The 22,227-nt window shown below is 44.8% G+C and overlaps 1 protein-coding gene across 1 annotated transcript in view; it reads left to right on the top strand.

Moving 5' to 3' along the window:
• The window catches only part of TMEM268 (transmembrane protein 268), a 54,092-nt gene that overhangs the window by 8,393 nt on the left and 23,472 nt on the right, over positions 1-22,227 (top strand). The window contains exon 3 of the mRNA XM_078783980.1: positions 19,435-19,574. Coding sequence (XP_078640106.1) covers positions 19,435-19,574 — 140 coding nt within the window. The remainder of the gene's footprint in view (positions 1-19,434; positions 19,575-22,227) is intronic.

The following is a 22,227-nucleotide window of genomic DNA, read 5'->3' as shown; positions in this document are numbered from 1 at the left end:
AAGGTTTTTCACTTCGCTTCAACCATTTTCACCACATTCAGACGTTAATCTGGTGTGCGTGTGTAACGTGGCTTTTGAGTGGGAAATCTGCGGCTCGCCGATTTGGAGCCGTGGAACGTCCATACCCGAGGGTGTGATTTCCCAGTCACCTTGAGGGCGCCTTTGCGCAGCTTTGGCAGCGGGACTGTGACTGTCATCCGAACGGGATTCTGGTCTCGATTAGACATCGTTCTGACGATCGCTGGAGCGGATCGACTTTGGCTTGATGCCGGAATAGAGACATTGGGGAATGTTCTTCTTTTCGCTCACTTGGAGCACAGTGAGTTATATTGTACGAACCTGATGGTACCATCATAGGAATGATATATATTGATTGTACTTTTGATTAATATTGTTACTGTACCGTTATTCTTGTGTGACCTTAATACAATACTTGTTTGTTGGTAACAATTGGTGTGGTTTCACCATTGATCCTTGGCATACAGAATAACACATCTTTCTGCCGTGACTCCTCTCGGGGCTCGGAGGTACACTGTGACCGGGGTTTGGGGAGGAGCACGTAACAGAAATTGGGGGCTCGTCTTTGCTGACAACATTCCCAAATCTCGTCCGGGATTAAATTCCCTAACACCCGTCTGGTATTAAATTCCCTAACATTCGTCTGGGATAGAATTCCCTAACATTCCCAAAATTCCCAAATTTGGAATTTTTCTAACATTCCCAAATCTTTCAAAAAAAAATTTGAAAATTTTTGTGTGAAGGTTAACAGGTGCTAACTAAAGGTCACCATGGTGTTTGACGCAGACAAGTTTGCGGCGTCCCCTAATGAGGCATAGTTCCAAGCATTAAAAAGATCGGAACTCTTGATATTGCCCAAATATTTTAACTTGGAGGTCCGAGTTAATATGAAGAAAGCAGAGATGCAGACATTGGTGGTAGAATCTCTGGTGGGACAAGGAACATGGAAAGAGGTAGCCTTGGATTGGTTACCCGAGGAAAAAGAAAATGTGGAGCTCCGGAAAATGGAGATGCAACTGCAGCGCCAGGAAAGGTTAAAAGCAGAGGAAAGGAGAACTGAAAAAGAACTCGAGGAGAGAAGAGCAGAGGAAAGGAGAGCTGAAGAAGAAAGAAGAGCAGAGGAAAGAGCAGAGGAAAGGAGAGCTGAAAAAGAACTCAAGGAGAGAAGAGCAGAGGAAAGGAGAGCTGAAAAGGAACTCGAGGAAAGAAGAGCAGAACAGGAATGAGAACTCGAGGAGAGAAGAGCAGAGCATAGGAGAGCTGAAGAAGAAAGAAGAGCAGAGGAACGGAGAGCTGAAAGGGAGTTAAAGGAACGTGACATGGAGTATCAGAAGGAACTTAAACTCAAGGAGCTGGAATTAATGGGAGAACGGAGAGAAGTAGTATCCATGCCGGCTAGTTCGACAACTAGTCAGAACACTTGGGATGTTGGTAGGCATGTGAGGCTGGTTCCATCCTTCAATGAAAAGGAGGTAGCCAAGTTTTTTTTACACTTTGAGAAAGTGGCTCAAATGCTAAAAATGGCCTGTGGGGTCCGGGACTATATTAGTGCAAAGTGTTCTGGTGGGTAAAGCTCAAGATATATTTTCGGCTTTACCGATTGACCAATGTGCAGATTATGAGAAAGTGAAGAAAGCCATTTTCAAAGCCTAATAATTGGTCCCTGAAGCTTACTGGCAAAAATTCAGGAATGCCAGGAAGAGGGAGAGTGAGACCCATGTGGAGTTTGCCAGAATGAAGGAAACCATGTTTGATCGGTGGTGTGACTCGACGGGGATTGGGAAAGACTTCAACCTGTTGCGACAATTGATCTTGGTGGAGAAATTGAAACAGTGTGTCCACGCGGACATTAAAGTACATCTGGATGAAAGAAAGTACCAGAGTTGTATGAGGCAGCAACCGTGGCAGATGACTATGCCTTGACACACAGGATGGGGTTCCACAAACCTAACTTCCCGCCTACAGTTAGCCAGGGGAGTTATGGTAAATCAGGGGCGGAGAACAAATATTCATGGAGGCGGCCTAAAGATGACTATGGGGACAAATCTGATACCGCGACTTTTAGGGATCAGAAGACTACAGTTCCAAGACAGACTTATCTTCCGGGGGGCCCGAGGCAGACCACAAGTTTTTCCTCCGGGCCTACTTGCGCTTTTTGCAAGAAACCTGGGCATTTTATGTCCCAATGTTACGCCCTGAAAAGGAAAAATCAGGAGCGGAGTCAGACTAGTACAACTCCGAATGCATTGGCAAATGCGAGAAATCGTCCTTGGAGGACAGTGCCTTGTGAAGGTTCCCATGCCAAAGTTACGGCATCACAGAACGACCTTGTTCAAGAGGGTTACAAACCTTTTATTTCAGCGGGGTTTGTGTCACTGGATGGAGACCTAACGAACCAGAGACCTGTTAGGGTATTGAGGGACACAGGAGCACATCAATCTTTGATGCTTGAGGGCATTTTGCCATTGTCAGAGAAGACGGCAACTGGTGTTAGTGTTCTTTTACAGGGGGTTGGTGGCTATGTTAAAGCTCCACTTCATGTCATCCATTTGAAGTCTGATTTGGTGTCAGGACCGGTCACTGTAGGTTTACAAGCCACTCTTCCTGTGGAGGGAATCTCTTTTATTATTGGGAATGATTTGGCCGGTGGTCGAGTTTCTGGTAATCCAATGTTGGTTGAAAAGCCCAGTATGGAAAATAACACCGCACAGTTAGAGCAGGAGATTCCGGGTATCTTTCCATCCTGTGCAGTGACTCGTGCTATGGGTAGGAAGCGCTCTGAAGAGAAGGAGAAGGAAGGCGATGTGGATTTGGGTTCCTTAGAGGTATTGGAGGAAAATTCTGAAAGAGGAAATGGAGTGTCCGTCGGAGACATCTGGGAGCGAGGTTGAGCAAACGCTGCTGGTCCGAAAGAGACTTGTTGAAGAACAACACGGAGATTCGGAGATCCGGAGTTTAATTGGTAAAGCCGTTACAGAGGAAGAGGCTATGAAGATACCTGTTGGTTACTTCATGAAAGGGGAAATACTCATGAGAAAATGGAGACCACCGGAGGTGCCAGCAAACGATGAGTGGAAAGTTAATTACCAAATTGTGGTGCCACCGCCGTACTGGAAGGAGATATTGAGTTTGGCGCATGAGACACCTTTGGCCGGGCACCTTGGAGTGAACAAGACCTGTGACAGAATATTGGTACATTTTTTCTGGCCAGGATTGCGACGTGATGTAGCGGATTTCTGTAAATCTTGCCATTCTTGCCAGCTGGTGGGAAAACCTCATCAGAAAGTCCCATCCACACCTTTAAAACCCATTCCAGCTTTTGAAGAGCCATTCAGCCGAGTCATTATTGACTGCGTTGGCCCTTTACCTAAAACTAAGGCTGGACATCAGTATTTGTTGACCATCATGTGCGCTTCCACAAGGTTCCCAGAGGCAGTGCCTCTTAGAAAAATTACTGCGGCAGTTATTGCGAAGGCCTTGAATAAATTTTTCACTTTGGTTGGCCTACCTAAGGTCATCCAGTCTGATCAGGGTTCCAATTTCATGTCAACACTTTTTCAGCAAGTGGTACACCTGTTGGGAGTGGAGCAAGTAAGATCAAGTACTTACCATCCTGAGAGCCAAGGGGCCTTGGAAAGGTTTCAACAGACATTGAAGAATATGATCAGAACGTATTGTTTTGAATGTGGCAAGGATTGGGATGAAGGAATACCCTTATTGTTGTTTGCTACGAGGGAATCTGTTCAGGAGTCATTGGAGCTCAGTCCTTTTGAACTTGTGTTTGGACACGCAGTGCAAGGACCGTTGAAATTGGTGAAAGAACAGTGGCTACAGGAAGAGTCACAGTCAACAGTGGTGGAGTATGTGTCAACGGTTAGGCACAGATTGGCAAAGGCTTGTGAAGTTGCGAGAAGAAACTTGAAAGTGACACAGGATAAAATGAAAGTGAGACATGACAAGAAATCTCAGATGATAAATTTCAGTCCTGAGGACCGAGTGTTAGTGTTGCTTCCTGTTCCAGGTCAGCTACTACAGGCTAGATATTTTGGTCCCTATGCAATCGAAAGGAGGGTTAATGAAACAGATTACGTGGTGACAACTCCCGACCGACGGAAAAAGCGGCAGCTGTGTCATGTCAACCGACTGAAGAAATATTATGAGAGGAAGCCTGTGGAAGAAATGGTTCCTGTCTCACCTGTCGTGCCTGTAGTCGGGGTGCAAGAGAATCCAGAAGTTGACGCCGGTGTGAAGTTTGATAACTTTGATGACCAGGCTTGTCCCAGATTGACGAACACAGAAGTGTTGAGTCATTTAGATGAGAAATTAGGTCATTTGACGAGGGAACAACTAGGACAACTATCCAGCCTAATTTTTGAATTTGCACATTTGTTCACAGATGTACCTGGTCGTACTGACCTGGTATATCATGATATTGAGGTGGGGGAAGCCACTCCTGTGAAACAACACCCCTATCGGATGAACCCTGTGAAGATGGAGTATCTTCGGAAGGAGGTTCAGTATATGTTGTAGAATGACATCGAACCAAGCATCAGTGAATGGAGCTCACCATGTGTGTTGGTTCCAAAACCCGATGGCAGTTTTCGCTGTTGTACGGATTTAAAATGGGTTAATGCAGTGACCAAGACCGACTCGTATCCCATCCCGAGGATTGATGACTGTATTGATAGAATAGGCCCAGCTAAATTTGTAACTAAGTTTGACTTGCTGAAAGGGTATTGGCAGATTCCTCTTACTGATAGAGCCAAGGAAATCTCGGCTTTAGTCACACCAAATGGGTTGTATCAGTACAAGGTTCTTCCCTTTGGATTGAAAAACGGGCCTGCTACATTTCAACGGCTGATTAATAAGCTCATTGCAGACCTTGAGGGGGTGGAGGCTTATCTGGACGATGTCATCATCCACACCATGACCATGGAAGATCATATTAAACAAATTCAGGCATTTTTCAAGAAACTGACCGAGGCAGGGTTGACCATCAACTTATCTAAGAGTGAGTTTGTAAAGGCACAGTTGGTGTTCCTAGGCCATGTAGTAGGTCAGGGTCAGGTGCAACCGGTGACAGCCAAGATAGAAGCCATTGATCGCTTCCAAGTTCCAAAAGGGAAGAAGGAGCTTATGAGATTCTTGGGTATGGCTGGTTGGTACCGGCGGTTCTGCAGGAATTTTTCTGATGTGGTAGCCCCTTTAACGAATTTGCTGAGGAAAGAGACCAAGTTTGTTTGGGATGACAAATGTCAGGCTGCCTTTGCCCTCGTCAAAGCAATATTAATGAGCTCTCCTGTCCTAGCAGCCCCGGATTTTCAAGCACCTTTCAAGTTGGCCATTGATGCAAGTGATGTGGGGGCTGGGGCAGTTCTATTACAGGAAGATGAGGATGGAACGGATCACCCGGTGTGCTACTACTCCAGAAAGTTTAACAAACATCAGGCAAATTATGCCACTGTGGAGAAAGAGACCCTTGCTCTCCTGCTCGTGCTTCAGCATTATGAGGTGTATCTGGGAACTACTACCTTTCCTATAAAAGTCTTCACTGATCACAACCCCTTAACCTTCATTCAAAAAATGAAAAATAAAAATCAGAGGTTGATGAGATGGAGTTTGGCTTTGCAGGAGTTAAACTTGGAAATTGAGCATGTAAAGGGCAGGGACAATGTCGTTCCTGATGCTTTGTCCAGAGTGAACTAACTTTGGAAATTTATGTAGGTTGTTTGGAAGTTTTGTTGCTTTATTTTGGGGAATATTAATTTTTGTTGCTCACGTGAATTAATAATTTGGGTGTGAGTTTTACTTTTGTTTGTTAAAAGAGTTTTTGCCTGCAAAGAAAGTTTTCACTATGTTCAAACTTTCTTTCTTGAGGAGGGGGAAGTGTTACGGATTCGTCACTTCCGTTGTTGTGGTTTTCATCCACTGTAAACATTTTTGATTCCATGTACTATTATTGTTGTCGTTTGAGGGAAATATAGATTACTATTTTCAAAAGGTAAAAAAGTTAATGTTTTAAATGAAACTGGAACCGGACGACGACGGAGAGGAAGAGGAGAAAAAGAAGGCGGAGCGAGTGAGTCGGACAAGAAGCCGAGCTGCTTCAAGGTCCTGAGCGAACGTTTGTGAACGAGGGTCACGAGTGAACTTTGGGTTTCCTGGGAAAGGGATTCCTGCGACAGAGTTGTCATCGCTGTGACAGATAAACCTGCGTGACAGGTTTTGCGGTTGATTCCGGAGAGAATCATCAGAGTGCCGTTACGCCACGAGAACGGGCCGTCGGCCATTTCTACCTCGCGCAGGATTTGCGCATCGCTCAAGGTTTTTCACTTCGCTTCAACCATTTTCACCACATTCAGATGTTAATCTGGTGTGTGTGTGCAACGTGGCTTTTGAGTGGGAAATCTGCGGTTCGCCGATTTGGAGCCGTGGAACGTCCATACCCGAGGGTGTGATTTCCCAGTCGCCTTGAGGGCGCCTTTGCGCAGCTTTGGCAGCGGGACTGTGACTGTCATCCGAACGGGATTCTGGTCTCGATTAGACATCGTTCTGACGATCGCTGGAGCGGATCGACTTTGGCTTGATGCCGGAATAGAGACATTGGGGAATGTTCTTCTTTTCGCTCACTTGGAGCACAGTGAGTTATATTGTACGAACCTGATGGTACCATCATAGGAATGATATATATTGATTGTACTTTTGATTAATATTGTTACTGTACCGTTATTCTTGTGTGACCTTAATACAATACTTGTTTGTTGGTAACAATTGGTGTGATTTCACCATTGATCCTTGGCATACAGAATAACACATCTTTCTGCCGTGACTCCTCTCGGGGCTCGGAGGTACAACGTGACCGGGGTTTGGGGAGGAGCACGTAACACAGGTTCGAGGGGAAGGAGATTAGAAAAGGAAATAGGTTTGAGTATATCGGTAGAACAGTGACCGGGGATGGTAAGTCAGAGGCAGAGGTGTGTAGGAGCATTCAGGTGGGTATGAGTGCGTGGAGGAGGGTGGAGGGTGGAATGGCAGACAAAGATTTCTCGGAAATTTAAAGGAAAGGTTCTGATGTCTTGTGTAATGCCGGCCTACCTTCACGGTCTAAAGATGGTGGCACTGGCAAAGAGACAACAACAGAGGCTGCAGGTTTGTGAGAACAACTGGATCAGGAGGATTGTGGGAGTGGAGAGGGTGGATAGGAGGAGAATGAATGAAATGAGGGAGGAGATTGGTGTGCAGATGAGCTTGACAGGGAGATTGCTGAGAGATGAGAATGGGCTAGACACTTGGTGTGGATGGGGGAAGAGAGAATGGCAAAGAGAGCGGATGGGTTGAGGGAATGAGGTAGGAGGAAAAGAGATAGACTGCGGTTGAGATTGGAGGATTGTGTGAGGAGGGATATCAGTCAGGTGGGGGTGGTTGGAGAGTGGAAAGGGTTGGCTAAGGACAGAAAGGAGTGGAGGAGTATTGTTGTCAAGGCAGGGGAGAAGCTTGGTGACATCGGACCTCACCCTTTATAAAGGGAAGAGGAGGAGAACAACAAAAGTTCACAAGTGAAAATCTGGCTCCAGGGGTGTAGAGTGCTCCCCAAGTGTCTTAAAGGGACACAATCATTAAATTTTTTAAAGAGATATGTTTTAGTGGATGATATTCCTGACTCATTAGCACAAAAATAATTTTTTGGGAGAATAATAAGCCGGTTAATCGGGTTTTAAAATCGGACTAGTTTCAATTTCGTTATGCAAATGAGCTACTGCCGTTGATTCATGTGACGTCACTTGCTGATTGGCCAATTCAGCAACACCCAATAAACAACCAATCAGGTGTGCAGCTCTTATAAACCCTGCTCCTATTGATTCAAGTTACTTCCTGTCAATGGGCGGATCATGGTGCCTGAAACGTTGAGGCCTACTTTATTTTCTTTTATTTTGCTTTGGAGTTACTTTTTTTAAAGTATAAAGAATATAAATAGCTCTTTTAAGAGGCAACATATGGTGTAAACCAAAAACTTTTTACTTTATTCATATACAGGCAGTCCCCGGGTTATGAACGCCTGACTTACGAACGCCCGTACTTACGAACCGACCTCCGTAAAGCCTATTGTTAAAAAAAATCGAGTTTTTTGTTTTGTTTTGTTTTTTGATACAAGATCGAGGCTTGTGAAAGAGCTGAGCTAACATTAATCACACAAAAAGTCAAACCGACACATAAAACACAAAATAAGGGGAGCGTTAGACAAGATGGGGAGAGAGGGGGACACAAAGAAGGGAAGGACACAAACACAACATTTGAGAGCATGGACATCGAGAGAAATGTGGGAGGGAGAGGGCTTGGGGGGGGAGGTGGGAGAGGTATAAAACATATGGACACTGCAACGACTGCCCGGAAAGAAGTTGGAATTTCAAAAAAGTGTATCTGGGGTGAATTAGCGGGGGTAGAAAAGATCAAGGTTTTGGATGGGGGAAGATAAGAGATGGTGGTGAACAGCTGTTTTAAAGACCTGGAGGCAGGAGTGGGATTGAAGGGAGTGAGAGTGTTTGTTTCAGAGGCGGGAGAAAAGGGGAATGAAAGAGTGAATGTGAGCAGAGAGCCTAGATTTTGGCAGTTTAACCATAAGAGGGTTGCTGACCGATCTTGTGCGACCTGTAGGAATATTTGGGGGACAGAGCACAGAGAGAGCTGGGGGAGCAAGGCCGGAGAGGAGTCGGTAGAAGACAGAAAGACCACCAACCTGCCTGTGGTGAGTAAGTGAGAGGCCCTTGGAGTTAGCTTCATTGTAGGAGATTCCAATGATTCTGAAAGCTTTGGTTTCAACAGCGTGAAGCCGAGCTCTGTGTGAGGCAGGAGCACCAGCCCATAGGGGAGAACAGTATTCCATTGAGCTGTGGATGAAAGCCTTGTATGTGGTGAGGAGCTCAGGTGTGCCTAGGAAGGACTTCGCATGACGGAGGATGCCCAGTCGGCGACTGGCTTTGGAGGCCAGCTTGGAAATGTGGTTTTCCCAAGAAAGATCATGGCAGATGGTGAGACCCAAAAGCTTGAGCGACAGAACTTCTTGGAGAGGATTGTTGAGAAAGTAGATGGGAGGGTTGTCCAGTCGATCTTTTCGGAGAGACATAGTAAGAGTGTGAGATTTGTCAGGATTGAAAGACATGTTCCACATGTTTGACCAGTCTGTGATTTTGTCCAGGTCTTCAGAGAGTGAGGAGGCTGCAGACTGCCGATCTGAGGGAAGAGGAATGGAGCGGCAGAGAGTGGAGTCATCAGCAAAGAGATACAGAGGATTTTCCAGAGAGTCGGAGAGATCATTGATAAAGACCAGAAAAAGCACAGGGCCCAGCACACTGCCTTGGGGAACTCCAGCCTGAACGGGAAGGGGAGATGAGAGAAATCCATTCAGGGCCACACGTTGACTACGACCAGAGAGGAAGTCCGCAAGCCATGCATGGAGATTTCCATGGATACCATAGGAGGAGAGTTTGGTGAGCAGAGCTGGGTGCCAGACCGTATCGAAGGCACGTGATATGTCAAGGGAGACAGCTCTGATTTCCTGTTTGGCATTGAGGACCTCCATCCATTGTTGAGACAGCAGAAGCAGCATGTCCAGAGTAGAGTGACCTGGTCTGAAACCAAATTGATGATCAGAGATCAAGCCATTGGAGAAGAGGAAGCGTGCGTCTTCACGCTTCACGCAAATATATGAAGTTTCAGATTTTTCGGATAAAGATTTCAATTCAACCAACAATTATGGTGAGAATACCACTTCACTGATGGCATTATTGTTAATCACCCTATATACCCCACAGGGAGTTGATGACATTTGCCAAGTTTGAAAAAAATTTCATTGAGCGTTTTCAGAGAAAATGATATCCAGTTTTTCCCTGTAATCCAATATGGCTACCATACCATGTGACCTATGACGTCAGAGTTAGCAATAATATATTCTCCATGCAGAGTCCCTCCTATGTATAAAGTTTTGCATTGATTGGACAAGTGGTTGCAGAGAAAACCATTTTTAAAGCAAAAACATCTAGATGCGGAGAAGACACAGGCAGACTGACACACACACACACACACACACACACACACACACACACACACACACACACACACACACACACACACACACACACACGTATTGCAATAGTCTTGCTCCCCCTTTGGGTGAGACAAATCAAGCAGCTTTCCAGAGCCTGTTGGGGAATGTTGAACAACCCAGCCTCCATAGCTCTCCAATACAACTCACTATGTACACTGGTCATGGGATGCTAATGTATTAAACTACGGCAATAACACTCACCAATTACAATTCTTGGTCGTTCCCGGGGATGGACGCACACTACAAGGGCGAAACTGGCTAGACATTATCAAACTCAACTGAGAACACATCCACCGACTACATGATTCCAGGACACCAAATGAACAAGAGCACCTCAGCACGAGACACCCAGACATCTTCAGGGATGAACTTGGGACATTGAAGGGGTTTACTGCCAAACTAAACGTTGAGAAAGATGTGAAGCCAAATTTCTGTAAAGCATGCCCAGTTCCTCTCCCATTGCAAGAAAAAGTTGATGCAAAATTAGCCAGACGAGAAAACCTAGGTATCATTGAGTCAGTTCAGTACTCAAAATTGGCTGCTCCAGTCGTTTCTGTCATGAATACAGACAAATCAATATGCCTTGGTGGGAATTACAAAAAATCAATAAATGTCCCGCTTTGGCCAAATATCCTATTCCAAGGATCAATGGCTTGTACGCAAAACTGAGTGGAGGACAGTACTTCACCAAACTAAACATGAGATCGGCCAACCTACAAGTCCTTCTGAATGAAGAATCCAAACAATATCTCACCATCAACATGCATCGGGAGCTCAACAGATACAACCACCTGAGTTTTGGTGTCAAATTGGCTCCGATAATCTACCTTTCTACAAAGCTTTCATCTGCAGCTCAATGGAATACTGCTCTCCCCTCTGGTCTGGTGCTCCTGCCTCACACCTAGTGCGTCTTCACGCTGTTGAAACCAAAGCGTTCAGAATCATTGAAATCTCCCGCGATGACGCTATCTCCGAGGGCCTTTCACTTACTCACCGCAGGCAGGTTGGTGGTCTTTCCGTCTTCTACCGACTCCTCTCCGGCCTTGCTCCCCCAGCTCTCTCTGGGCTCTGTCCCCCAAATATTCCTGCAGGTCGCACAAGATCTGCCTGCAACCCTCTTATGGTTAAACTGCCAAAATCAAGACTCTGCTCACCTTCACTCCTTCATGCCTCTTTTCTCCTGCCTCTGGAACAAACTCCCTCACTCTCTTCAATCTCACTCCTCCCTCCAGGTCTTTAAAACGGCTGTTCACCACCATCTCTTATCTTCCCCAATCCAAAACCTTGATCTTTTCTACCCCCGCTAATTTCACCCCAAATCCACTTTTTTGAGGTGACTTTTGTCTTCTTTCCTGGAAGTCCTTGGTGTCCTTGTGTTTTATACCTATCCTGCCTCCCCCCAGGCCCTCTCCCTCCCACACATCTCCCGATGTCCCTGCTCTCAAATGTTGTTTGTGTGCTTCCTCCCCTTCTCTCCCCATCTTGTCGACCGCTCCCTTTTTTATATACTTTGTTTGCTTGTTTGTTTGATTTGTTTGTTTGATAAATGTTAGCTCTTTCACGATCCTCGACTCCGTATACAAAAACAAAAACAAAAAACCTTGTATGGATAGCCTGTTCAGTGCTGAATGTCATGTTGTCGTTTACCAAGACGACATCCTCGTCACTGGCTGCTCAGAGCATCTTCATCTTGACAACCTCAAATGTGTGCAATGCATTCTTTCCACCTCTGAACTACACTTGCAGAGAGACATGTGTGAACTTATGGTCCTGTCTGTAATCTATTCGGGCCACCATATTGATGCTGAAGGCTTACATCACACAAAAGTGAAGATCAGAGCAACCAAAGATGCCCCTTCCACCAACATCTCTGAACTCAAGGTTGCATTGGCATGCTGCAGTACTATAGCAAGGTGACTCTGAATCTGAATTCAGTGTCACGTGAAAAAGTAAGTACACCCCATGTAATGTTTTGACTTTTTCAACATATTTCAACATACAGCTATTTGATATTCATTTCAACAATATTGATAGATAAAGGTGATATAATATAACAAATATCATGAAACATTTACATTTTGTAGACCATTGTATAATTTAAATAAACATAAATGCAAATTTCACATGTGGAAAAAGTAAGTACACCCCTACATTTATCACTACTTCAAATACCTAAAATTAGAATCAGGTGCACCAGCTCAGGTGCAAATGATTAGAACATCGTTAGAGAGTATCTTGGAGGAACCTGTCTTATTTAAACCTCAGACATTTAGTTTGGTTTGCTCTTTGTTGTTGAAGTGTGCGGCGTCACCATGCCTAGATCAAAAGAGCTATCTGAGGCCTTCAGAAAGAAGGTTATAGATGCCTACGAGTCTGGGGAGGGATATAAAAAGATCTCCAAACAATTTGAAATCAATTATTCGACTGTCCGGAAGATCATCTACAAGTGGAGAAGATTCCAAACAACTGCCAACTTGTTCAGGCCAGGCTGCCCCAGCAAGTTCAGCCCGAGCGCAGACCGCAAGATGCTCAAAGAAGTCTCTAAGAACCCCAGAATGTCATCACAGGACCTACAGGTAGCTCTTGTTGCTGTTGATGTCAAAGTGCACGAGTCTACCATTAGAAAGAGGCTTCACAAATTTGATCTACATGCGAGGTGTGCCAGGAGGAAACCGTTGCTGTTCAGAAAGAACACCAGGGCAAGACTAAAGTTTGCCAATGAACACCGAGGAAAAGACCAGCACTTCTGGAACAATGTGCTCTGGACAGATGAGTCAAAGGTAGAGCTATTTGGCCACAGTACCAGAAGACATGTTTGGCGAAAACCAAAGACAGCATTTGACCACAAGAACCTGATACCAACTGCAAAGCATGGTAGTGGAAATATTATGGTTTGGGGCAGCTTTGCTGCATCAGGGCCTGGGCAGCTCACCATCATATGAATTCTTCATTGTACCAGAGGGTGCTTGAGGATAATGTGAGGCCATCTGGCGGGTGGTTGAAGCCCAACCGAAGGTGGACCTTGCAACATGACAATGACCCTAAACATACCAGTAAATCCACCAAGGAATGGCTGAAAAGAAAGTAATGGAAGGTTCTGGAATGGCCAAGTCAAAGCCCGGATCTAAATCCCATCGAGATGTTGTGGGGGGATTTGAAACAAGCTGTGCATGCAAGAAACCCCTCAAACATCGCACAGCTGAAAGAATTCTGCATGGAGGAGTGGGCAAAAATTTCTCCCAGTCGATGTCAGAGACTGGTAGACAGTTATAAGAAACGCCTACCTGAGGTTGTTTCTGTCAAAGCAGGAAATACCACCTATTAGAGCCAAGGGTGTACTTACTTTTTCCACATGCGAAATTGGCATTTATGTTTTTTTAAATTATACAATGGACTACAAAATGTAAATGTTTCATGATATTTTATATATTATATCACCTTTATCTATCAATATTGTTGAAATGAAGATCAAATAGCTGTATGTTGAAATATGTTGAAAAAGTCAAAACTTTAAATGGGGTGTACTTACTTTTTCATGTGACTGTACATCCCAAACATTGTTACTATGCTTGGACCACTGCATCGCTTATTAAAAAGGGTGTCAGCTGGAAATGGGACATTCTGAAGTTATCGGCCTTCCAGAAGTCAAAAGACGTACTGCGGTCTTAAATATTTCTAGTTCACTACGACCCAGACAAATACAAGGTCCTGTCATGTGTGTTAGGGGTTAATGGTGGGGAGGCCGAACCCAGCTCGTTCTCTAAGGAATGCAAGCCCAAGGTAGACTTCGATATTGAAGAGTGTGTGAAACACTGCCATCCATGCCAGAGCAGCCGAAATGCCCCTGCTAAGGCACCCCTGGAAATGTCAGAGGATTCAGCTAGACTATGCTGGACCCATTGATCGCCGTATGATCCATGTTGTTACAGATGCTCACAGTAAGTGGATCGATGCTCATGTAATCCATGCAGCAACCTCACACACCACCATTGAGAGGCCATGCCAGTGTTTTGCCACTCACTGTTTGCCACTCACGGTTTGCCACGCATGATTGTTAGTGCCAATGGAACCTGTTTCTTGAGCTCGGAATTTGCTGAATTCACCCGCCTGAATGGTATGCAGGCGTGGCCAAAAATATTGGCACCCTTGCACTTTTTTCAAACAACTCACAATTTTCATGAAAAATATGTTGTAATTGACAAAAGTATTTGGTCTCCACAATTTTTTATTTCACTGTTAATATTACAGAACCTTTGTTTTTGATTCAGAACTTAATATATCCTTTTAAATCAGAAAATAGTAAGAAATGGCATTGACAGAATTATTGACATCCGAGACTTAATATTTGGTAGCACAGCTTAATTTCCCTCCTCAGGTATGATATATCTGAGCCTCGTCCTGGTGGTGGAGTTGCTATCTTTATAAAAAAAACCCTCTTCCTCACTCTCCTTGCACTACCCTCTCTCCACCCCCACCCCCAGGAGTACCTCTGGCTACGGCTTCCTCTCCGCTCCCACCTTTTGTTCATATGTGTTTTGTAGCGTCCTCCAAACAGTGATGACTCCATTTACAGTCCGCTGTCTGACAACATTGACCAACTTCTATGAACTCATCCCAACTCTCTCTTCGTCATATGTGGCGTCTTCAACTGTCATCATGCCAGCTAGCTGGGTGTGGGTACCTCTCACCAGCCATGGCATCCCAGCAAAGGACTTCTGCGACTCATTGGGACTGACACAATCTGCCAATTTCCCGACTGGATCTCAGTCAACGGAGCATCTTCTCTTCTAGACTTGGTAATGACAAACTTCCCTGCAAATGTCTGCTGCTCTTCTTCTGCTCCAATCGGTTCTTCTGATCATGTGTTTGTGAAAGTGGATATCTCTCTGGCCATTCTCAGAGAGCTTCCTCAGCGTCGATGAGTCTGGCATTTCACTCGGGCTGACTGGCACGGGCTACAAGCAGCCATAAATCATCTGGACTGGTCTCCCATCTCTACTGCCTCTGACATCAACTCTTCCTGGGAATTCTTCCAAAGCAAACTGCTCTCTCTCACGCACAGATTTATCCCATCTCGTCTTCAGTTGTCTTACCCTTCCCCCTGTCCATGGCACAATGAATCTTGTGGTGAGGCAGTTGCCCTGAAACAACTTGCCTTTGCCTCTTGGAAGGCAAATCCAACTGAAGGCAATCTCAGTTCCTTCCACCAAGCTTGGAACAAGTGTGTGTCTACCCTCAGGAGTGCCAGGAAGCACTATCTCTCCACACTCAAGAATGAATTCTCAAACCTGTCTCCTTCCTCCAAGTCCTGGTGGCGTCTGGTCAAATCTGTTTCTGGTGTTTGTTCCCCCTCCTTCCCCTCCCTTACCTCAAATGGCTACACAGTTGACACCTCACGTGACAATGCCTCAACTCTGTGTTTGCCTCAAAATCTTGTGTCCCAAACCCATCTCTCTCTGTACCCACCTTACCCAGTCAAACCCAGCTCCTCCTGGGCTCCGTGTCCTTCTCTCCTGACAAGGTGGAGACGTTTCTGTCAAACGTCGACTCTGATTCTGCAACTGGACCAGACGGGATCAGCCCACGGGTCCTAAAATCCTGCTCTTCTGGTCTTTCACACCCTCTCTCTATTCTCTTCACCCTCTCTTTTGCTCAAGGGCATCTGCCATCAGTTTGGAAATCAGCCAACATTAATGCTTTACACAAAAAATGTGCAAAAACAGATCCTTGCAACTACAGACCAATCAGCCTGCTACCAATTATCAGCAAAGTCATGGAATCCATCATTGCTTCGGATATCAAATCCTTCCTCTTCTTCAATGACTTGATCTCTGATTAATCATTTTGGTTTCAGACCAGGTCGCTTTACTCTGGACATGATGCTTCTGCTGTCTCAACAATGGATGGAGGTCCTCAATGCCAAACAGGAAATCAGAGCTGTCTCCCTTTAAAAAAAAAAAAAAAAAAAAAAAAAAAATTGAATCGAGGCTCGTGAAAGAGCTGACAACCGCGAGGGAAAGACAGCACAGGGGGAAACATTCATTAAAACACATTCAACAAAAAGACATCCAGGAACACAGTACAGGGGGACCACGAGGGAAAGACAGTACAGGGGGACCGCGAGGGAAAGACAGTACAGGGGGAAACATTCATTAAAACACATTCAACAAAAAGACATCCAGGAACACAGTACAGGGGGACCACGAGGGAAAGACAGTACAGGGGGAAACATTCATTAAAACACATTCAACAAAAAGACATCCAGGAACACAGTACAGGGGGACCACGAGGGAAAGACAGTACAGGGGGACCGCGAGGGAAAGACAGTACAGGGGGAAACATTCATTAAAACACATGCAACAAAAAGACATCCAGGAACACAGTACAGGGGGACCACGAGGGAAAGACAGTACAGGGGGACCGCGAGGGAAAGACAGTACAGGGGGACCGCGAGGGAAAGACAGTACAGAGGGGCCGTGAGGGAAAGATAGCACAGGGGGACCGCGAGGGAAAGACCAAAAGACCCTTGACATATCATGTGCCTTCGATGCGGTCTGGCACCCAGCTCTGCTCACCAAACTCTCCTCCTATGGTATCCATTGAAACCTCACACATGGCTTGCGAACGTCCTCTCTGGTTGTAGTCAACGTGTGGCCCTGAATGGATTTCTCTCATTTCCCCTTCCTGTTCAGGCTGGAGTTCCCCAAGGCAGTGATCTGGGCCCTGAGCTTTTTCTGGTCTTCTTCAATGATCTCTCCGACTCTGGAAAATCCTATCTCTTTGCTGATGACTCCACTCTCTGCCGCTCCATTCCTCATCCCTCAAATCGGCAGTCTGCAGCCTCCTCACTCTCTGCAGACCTGGACAAAATCATAGACTGGTCAAACAAGTGGAGCATGTCTTTCAATCCTGACAAATCTCACACTCTTACTATGTCTCTCCGAAAAGACTGACTGGACAACCCTCCCATCTAGTTTCTCAACAATCCTCTCCAAGAAGTTCTGTCACTCAAGCTTTTGGGTCTCACTATCTGCCATGAACTGTCCTGGGAAAACCACATTTCCAAGCTGGCCTCCAAAGCCAGTCGCCGACTGGGCATCCTCCGTCATGTGAAGTCCTTCCTTGGCACACTTGAGCCCCTCACCACATACAAGGCTTTCATCCGCAGCTCAATGGAATCCTGCTCTCCCCTCTGGGCTGGTGCTCCTGCCTTGCACCTAGCTCGGCTTCATGCTGTTGAAACCAAAGCTTTCAGAATCATTGGAATCTCCCACGATGAAGCTGATTGTGAGGGCCTTTCACTCACTCACCGCAGGCAGGTAGGCGGTCTTTTCTGACACTGGATTGAACATTGCACTCCAAATACCTTGGTAATCTCCTGATTTCATGATGCCATGCGCACATTCAAGGCAACCAGTGCAAGAGCCCAGTGCAAGAGGTAGCACAGCAACCCCAAAACATCACTGAACCTCCTCCATGTTTGACTGTAGGGAAGGTGTTCTTTTCTTTGAATGCTTCATTTTGTTTTCTGTGAACATAGAGATGATGTGCTTTACCAAAAAGCTCTAATTTTGTCTCATCTGTCCACAGGACATTCTCCCAGACAGATTTTGGCTTGTTCAGGTGTGTTTTGGAAAACTCCAGTCGGGCTTTCTTCGCAGTGGGGTCCTCCTGGGTCTCCTACCATAGAACCCACTTTCATTGTGTTGGTGACGGATGGTGCGAGTTGAAATTGTCCCACCTAGTGTCTGAACGGTAGCTTGAATCTGTTTGGCAGTTGATTGAGGTGGTTTCTCCACCATTCAAACAATGCTTCGCTGCCATCTTCGATCAAGTTTTCTCTTGTGGCCACATCCAGGGAGGTTGGCTACAGTGCCATGGGCCTTAAACTTCCTGATAACATTGCGTATGGTGGACACAGGAACATCAAGCTCGCTGGAGATGGACCTGTAGCCTTGAGATTGTACAATGTACATGCTTGGCTACAATCTTGTGTCTGACCTCCTCAGACAATTCTCTGGTTTTCTTTCTTTTCTCCATGCTCCTGTGGTACACACAGTTATACAAAACAGCAGAATGACTCATTTTGTCCATTCAAACTGGTTGAATGAGTGATTTTTATATTGCAGGCACATACAACTCACCACAGGTGAGTTCAATTCCAAAATGAAGGAGAATCATCTGCTTGAAATCTAATTCTTTCCAGCAACTTCAAAAAGATGCCAATAATATTGTCCTGGCCATTTTAGGATTTCTGTGTGGAATAAGCTAAGATTTAGTAATTTTTTTCAGCCTTTTTTTTGTTTTGTTCCACTGCAAACCAAAGAAATACATATATGTGAATACCAAAAGATTTTTTTATTTCAACACTTTTCTGGAAGTGATGATGCATTATTTGAAAAAAGTGCAAGGGTGCCAATATTTCTGGCCACGACTGTAATTCACAAGTTTTCCAGCCCACACCATCAAGTTTTAAATGGATTCTCTGAAAGCTCCACGAGTTTCGTTAAGTCTGGTCTAAATAAGATAAACGATGGAAGTCCTCAGAAAAAAATATCATGTTTGATTTTCACTCACCATATCACTCGCCACACTACAAAGTGGATGAAACCAGCTGAGTGCTGCTGATGAAACGACTTTTCCGTATACGACTGGATTGTCTGAGACCCGACGTTGTATCGGCCGTGTACCAAAATAAATGGAACCCAAGACTTCATGATGACACAAATGCTGTACAGCATCGGGGACCCTCGTGTCTTCACTTCACTTCCTTGTCTTATATTCTTTACTGATGTCTTCGTTACTCTTGTATTCATCATTAATGCATTTACACACTTAATGGGGGAAGGTGTGGTGTCTTGGATCAAGCGAAAGTGGGAGGAGCCCAATAGGAAGGGCCAGACACTCGTAGAGTGGAGATTGGCCTGCCATGGGATCTTTGGTTTTGAGTATGTTCAACACAATAAAAGACCGATGGTGCACACTCAAACTGCTGTGTCTGCTTAATACTTTACAATTGATGACATTAATATTGTGCTTGTAAATGGCAGGACAACATGCATTCAATATGGCTATCCATTAATTAGTCTGTCAACCCAACCCTAACCCTCCCAGTAAGGGTTACAGTTGAAAGGGAAAAAGCACCAACAAGACCAGTTTGCACATTATGTTGGAATGAACCGATGGTACTGCCAGAGGCGAAGTGGTGTTAAAATGCCACCATGGTGCTGAGTGTTGCTCTTCAGCATAGACCTCCACTTTTACTGCACCTTCAGCATTTTGAATGTCTTTCTTTTGTCATTGTACACCCAAAGGTTCGCCGAAAGTATTCCATCCTGGGGCCGTGAGACCCAACAGATGGAACATCTGGAAAGACGTTCAGAGCTAATGGTGGAGGAGCAGTCAGAGCAAGTTCTGGAAGGTTCAGGATCGAGTCGCGTACAGGAAACTGCAGGTTGTAAAGCATGGATTCATATAATTTCTTGTAATCTCATGGTCATTGTATTGTTGTGGAAATGACTTCTAGGGGTTAACATTGCTTAGCATAGTTTAGTTATATCCCATATTAAATGTCTTAAAAGAAATGTGAAGTAATATAATTGTGATGTTGGATATGTGTAACTTTATGTCTAGACAGACCATGTCCACCTTCTCTAATGTGTGTGTGTCGAAAAACCATCATTCCTTTGAACCTTTATTTAATATTCTACCCTCCGTAATCTGTCTTTTATGTGTGTTAAAGCATTCTGGGAGTCTTAAGCACAAGTTTGGGTGGGAAAACTTGGACAGCCATGTGGTACTGGTGCAAGGTGCACGGTCAAAGTGGTCGTGGTGACTGTGGCTGCAGGGTCTCCATGATTCTTGTGTGGATTCTGCAGAAATAGTGCTGGTGGTGTGAAGGCCGAGGCTGCTGGTTTCTGTGGGAATCCATGTGGCCCAAGGGATATTTAGTAGAGCAGAAGACGAATAGAGCAGACTGGTTGATGGGAACTACCATTAGTGATATAAGCGATTTAGATGACATTTTAAAATGACTTTGGGATATTTATTTTGAATTGGTTGACGTTAGGAAAGATGCTTTCCTCACTCTTCCTATTCTTCTCCCCACAAGATTAGGAATGGATGAGGAATGGATGATGAGTTTATGAGGTGAATGTAAATGAGGTATGTGAATCCTTATTGTTTAGTAGTGAATATTATAGTTGGGTAGATGTAGGGGATTCGGCTGTTTCGGAACATGGATGCCGTGTTGGTGTTGGTGCTGGTTGTGGATTTTTTATTTATTTCAAAGGTGCAAGAGTTAACTTAATGGGCTGGGGGTATGGCTCATTGTGTGCAGGTATTTGAAGAAGGACACATGGGTGCTGGAAGCACATTGGCCCAGAGGCTATGGGGCCGGGAAGGTCAACACAAAATTTTGAGGGAGGCCCATGTACCTGGCAGAGGACTCGAGGTGCTACATGCCAAGAATGGCACTTGTGGGGGAGCCAGAGAGGGCTTCCCAGAATTTGGCAGGAACGAGGTAGCTCGGAGGTGGCCCTAGTGGCCTGCAGGTTCCATATTTGGAAAGCAGGCAGGGCCCTGCAGAGGGAGCCACACTGCCCCAGTGCCCCAGCCATGGATTGTGGGATGGCACAAGGGGAAAATTTGAGGGCAAGGCCCTAACTTGTTAGAGCATCAGCACACTGGAGCAGCTGATAAATTGGTTACATTGAGCCACACTTGAGGGGGGATAATGGTAACGAAGATAAATATATTTTGAAGTGTATAGTTAGAGATGCTTCCATTTTTAACTCAACTGGACTATGTCCAGCTGAGTTTTTGTCGACACCCAGTGTCCGTCGTCCGTCTGTCGTCTGTCTGTCTGTCTGTCTATCTGTAAACAATTCGACGTCTACACTCTAAAAGTCACAAATATTGATCAAATTTGATGAAACTTGTTATGCAGCATCTTTAAGACATAAACTAGTTTGGGATTGCATTTGGGCGTTGCACACCCAAAAATGGTCGCGGCAGGCCGGCCATATTGAAAAATCAATTTTTGTCAATCTGGTACTTGCTAATGTAGCTAGAAGGCTGAAACTTGGTGTGTAGACAGTATGTAACAAACCTCAACACATATAATAAATTCAAGTCTGAAATCTGAGAAAAGTAATTGTAGTTTTACTTTTCATGCCTCACTTAAAACTCAATTTTTTTCTAGTTTCCTGTTTAAACATGAGATACCTTCAACGTTACTGTACCTCTTTAGCACATATAAACTATATAGTTTGTGGTTCTATTATGCATATTCTAACCATATTGATATAGACCAGTTGAGTTCAGGTTCCCTGGAACCTCTAGTTTAATTTTTGCATGCAGGTTTTTAGACTAGGGTGAGGCGTTGTATTGTTTGGTAAGTAGAGTCAGATCCCCATGATGATTCCCCTTCAAGATGCATACTCGGGAGAGTTTGAAGAAGGAAGGGTGAGGGTAGTGTTTTGGAAATACTTCTGGTGGTTAAAGTGTTTAGCATAGCTTTATTATATCCCGTATTAAATGTCTTAGAATAAGTGTTAAGTAATTTCATTATGATATAAGATATGCATCACTTTATGTCTAGACAGACGATGTCCACCCTCCGTAATGTGTGTGTCTAAAAAATGGCAACTCTTTGAATCTTTAATGTTTTACCCTCCATAATTTTTTTAATGTTCTTTTAATGCATCCATGTATGCCTTTAAGAACTAGAGGTTCCAGGGAACCTGAACTCAACTGGTCTATATCAATATGGTTAGAATATGCATAATAGAACCACAAACTATATAGTTTATATGTGCATTTATATGTTTATATGTGTGTTTTCAAATCTATCTATAATTCCAGTAATCTCTGTGTGTGTGTCTGTGTGTGTGTCTGTGTGTGTGTCTGTGTGTGTGTCTGTGTGTTTGTTTGTCTGTGACCGCTGTTTCTCGACAACCACGGGTCCGATATACTTGAAACTTGCCAGGTATATTGCTGGGGACCTGAGGATGTGCCTTTTCAAGGTTTCATATTAATCGGAGAAGTAGTTACCGAGCTATGGCGATTTAGCCGTTCGCCGTTCGCTTTGGCTTTGCGAATGGACC

This window comes from Myxine glutinosa, chromosome 8 (assembly GCF_964187855.1).
Source record: "Myxine glutinosa chromosome 8, kmMyxGlut1.1, whole genome shotgun sequence".
NCBI classification, from domain to species: Eukaryota; Metazoa; Chordata; class Myxini; order Myxiniformes; family Myxinidae; genus Myxine; species Myxine glutinosa.
This window is presented reverse-complemented; position numbering and strand designations above follow the sequence as displayed.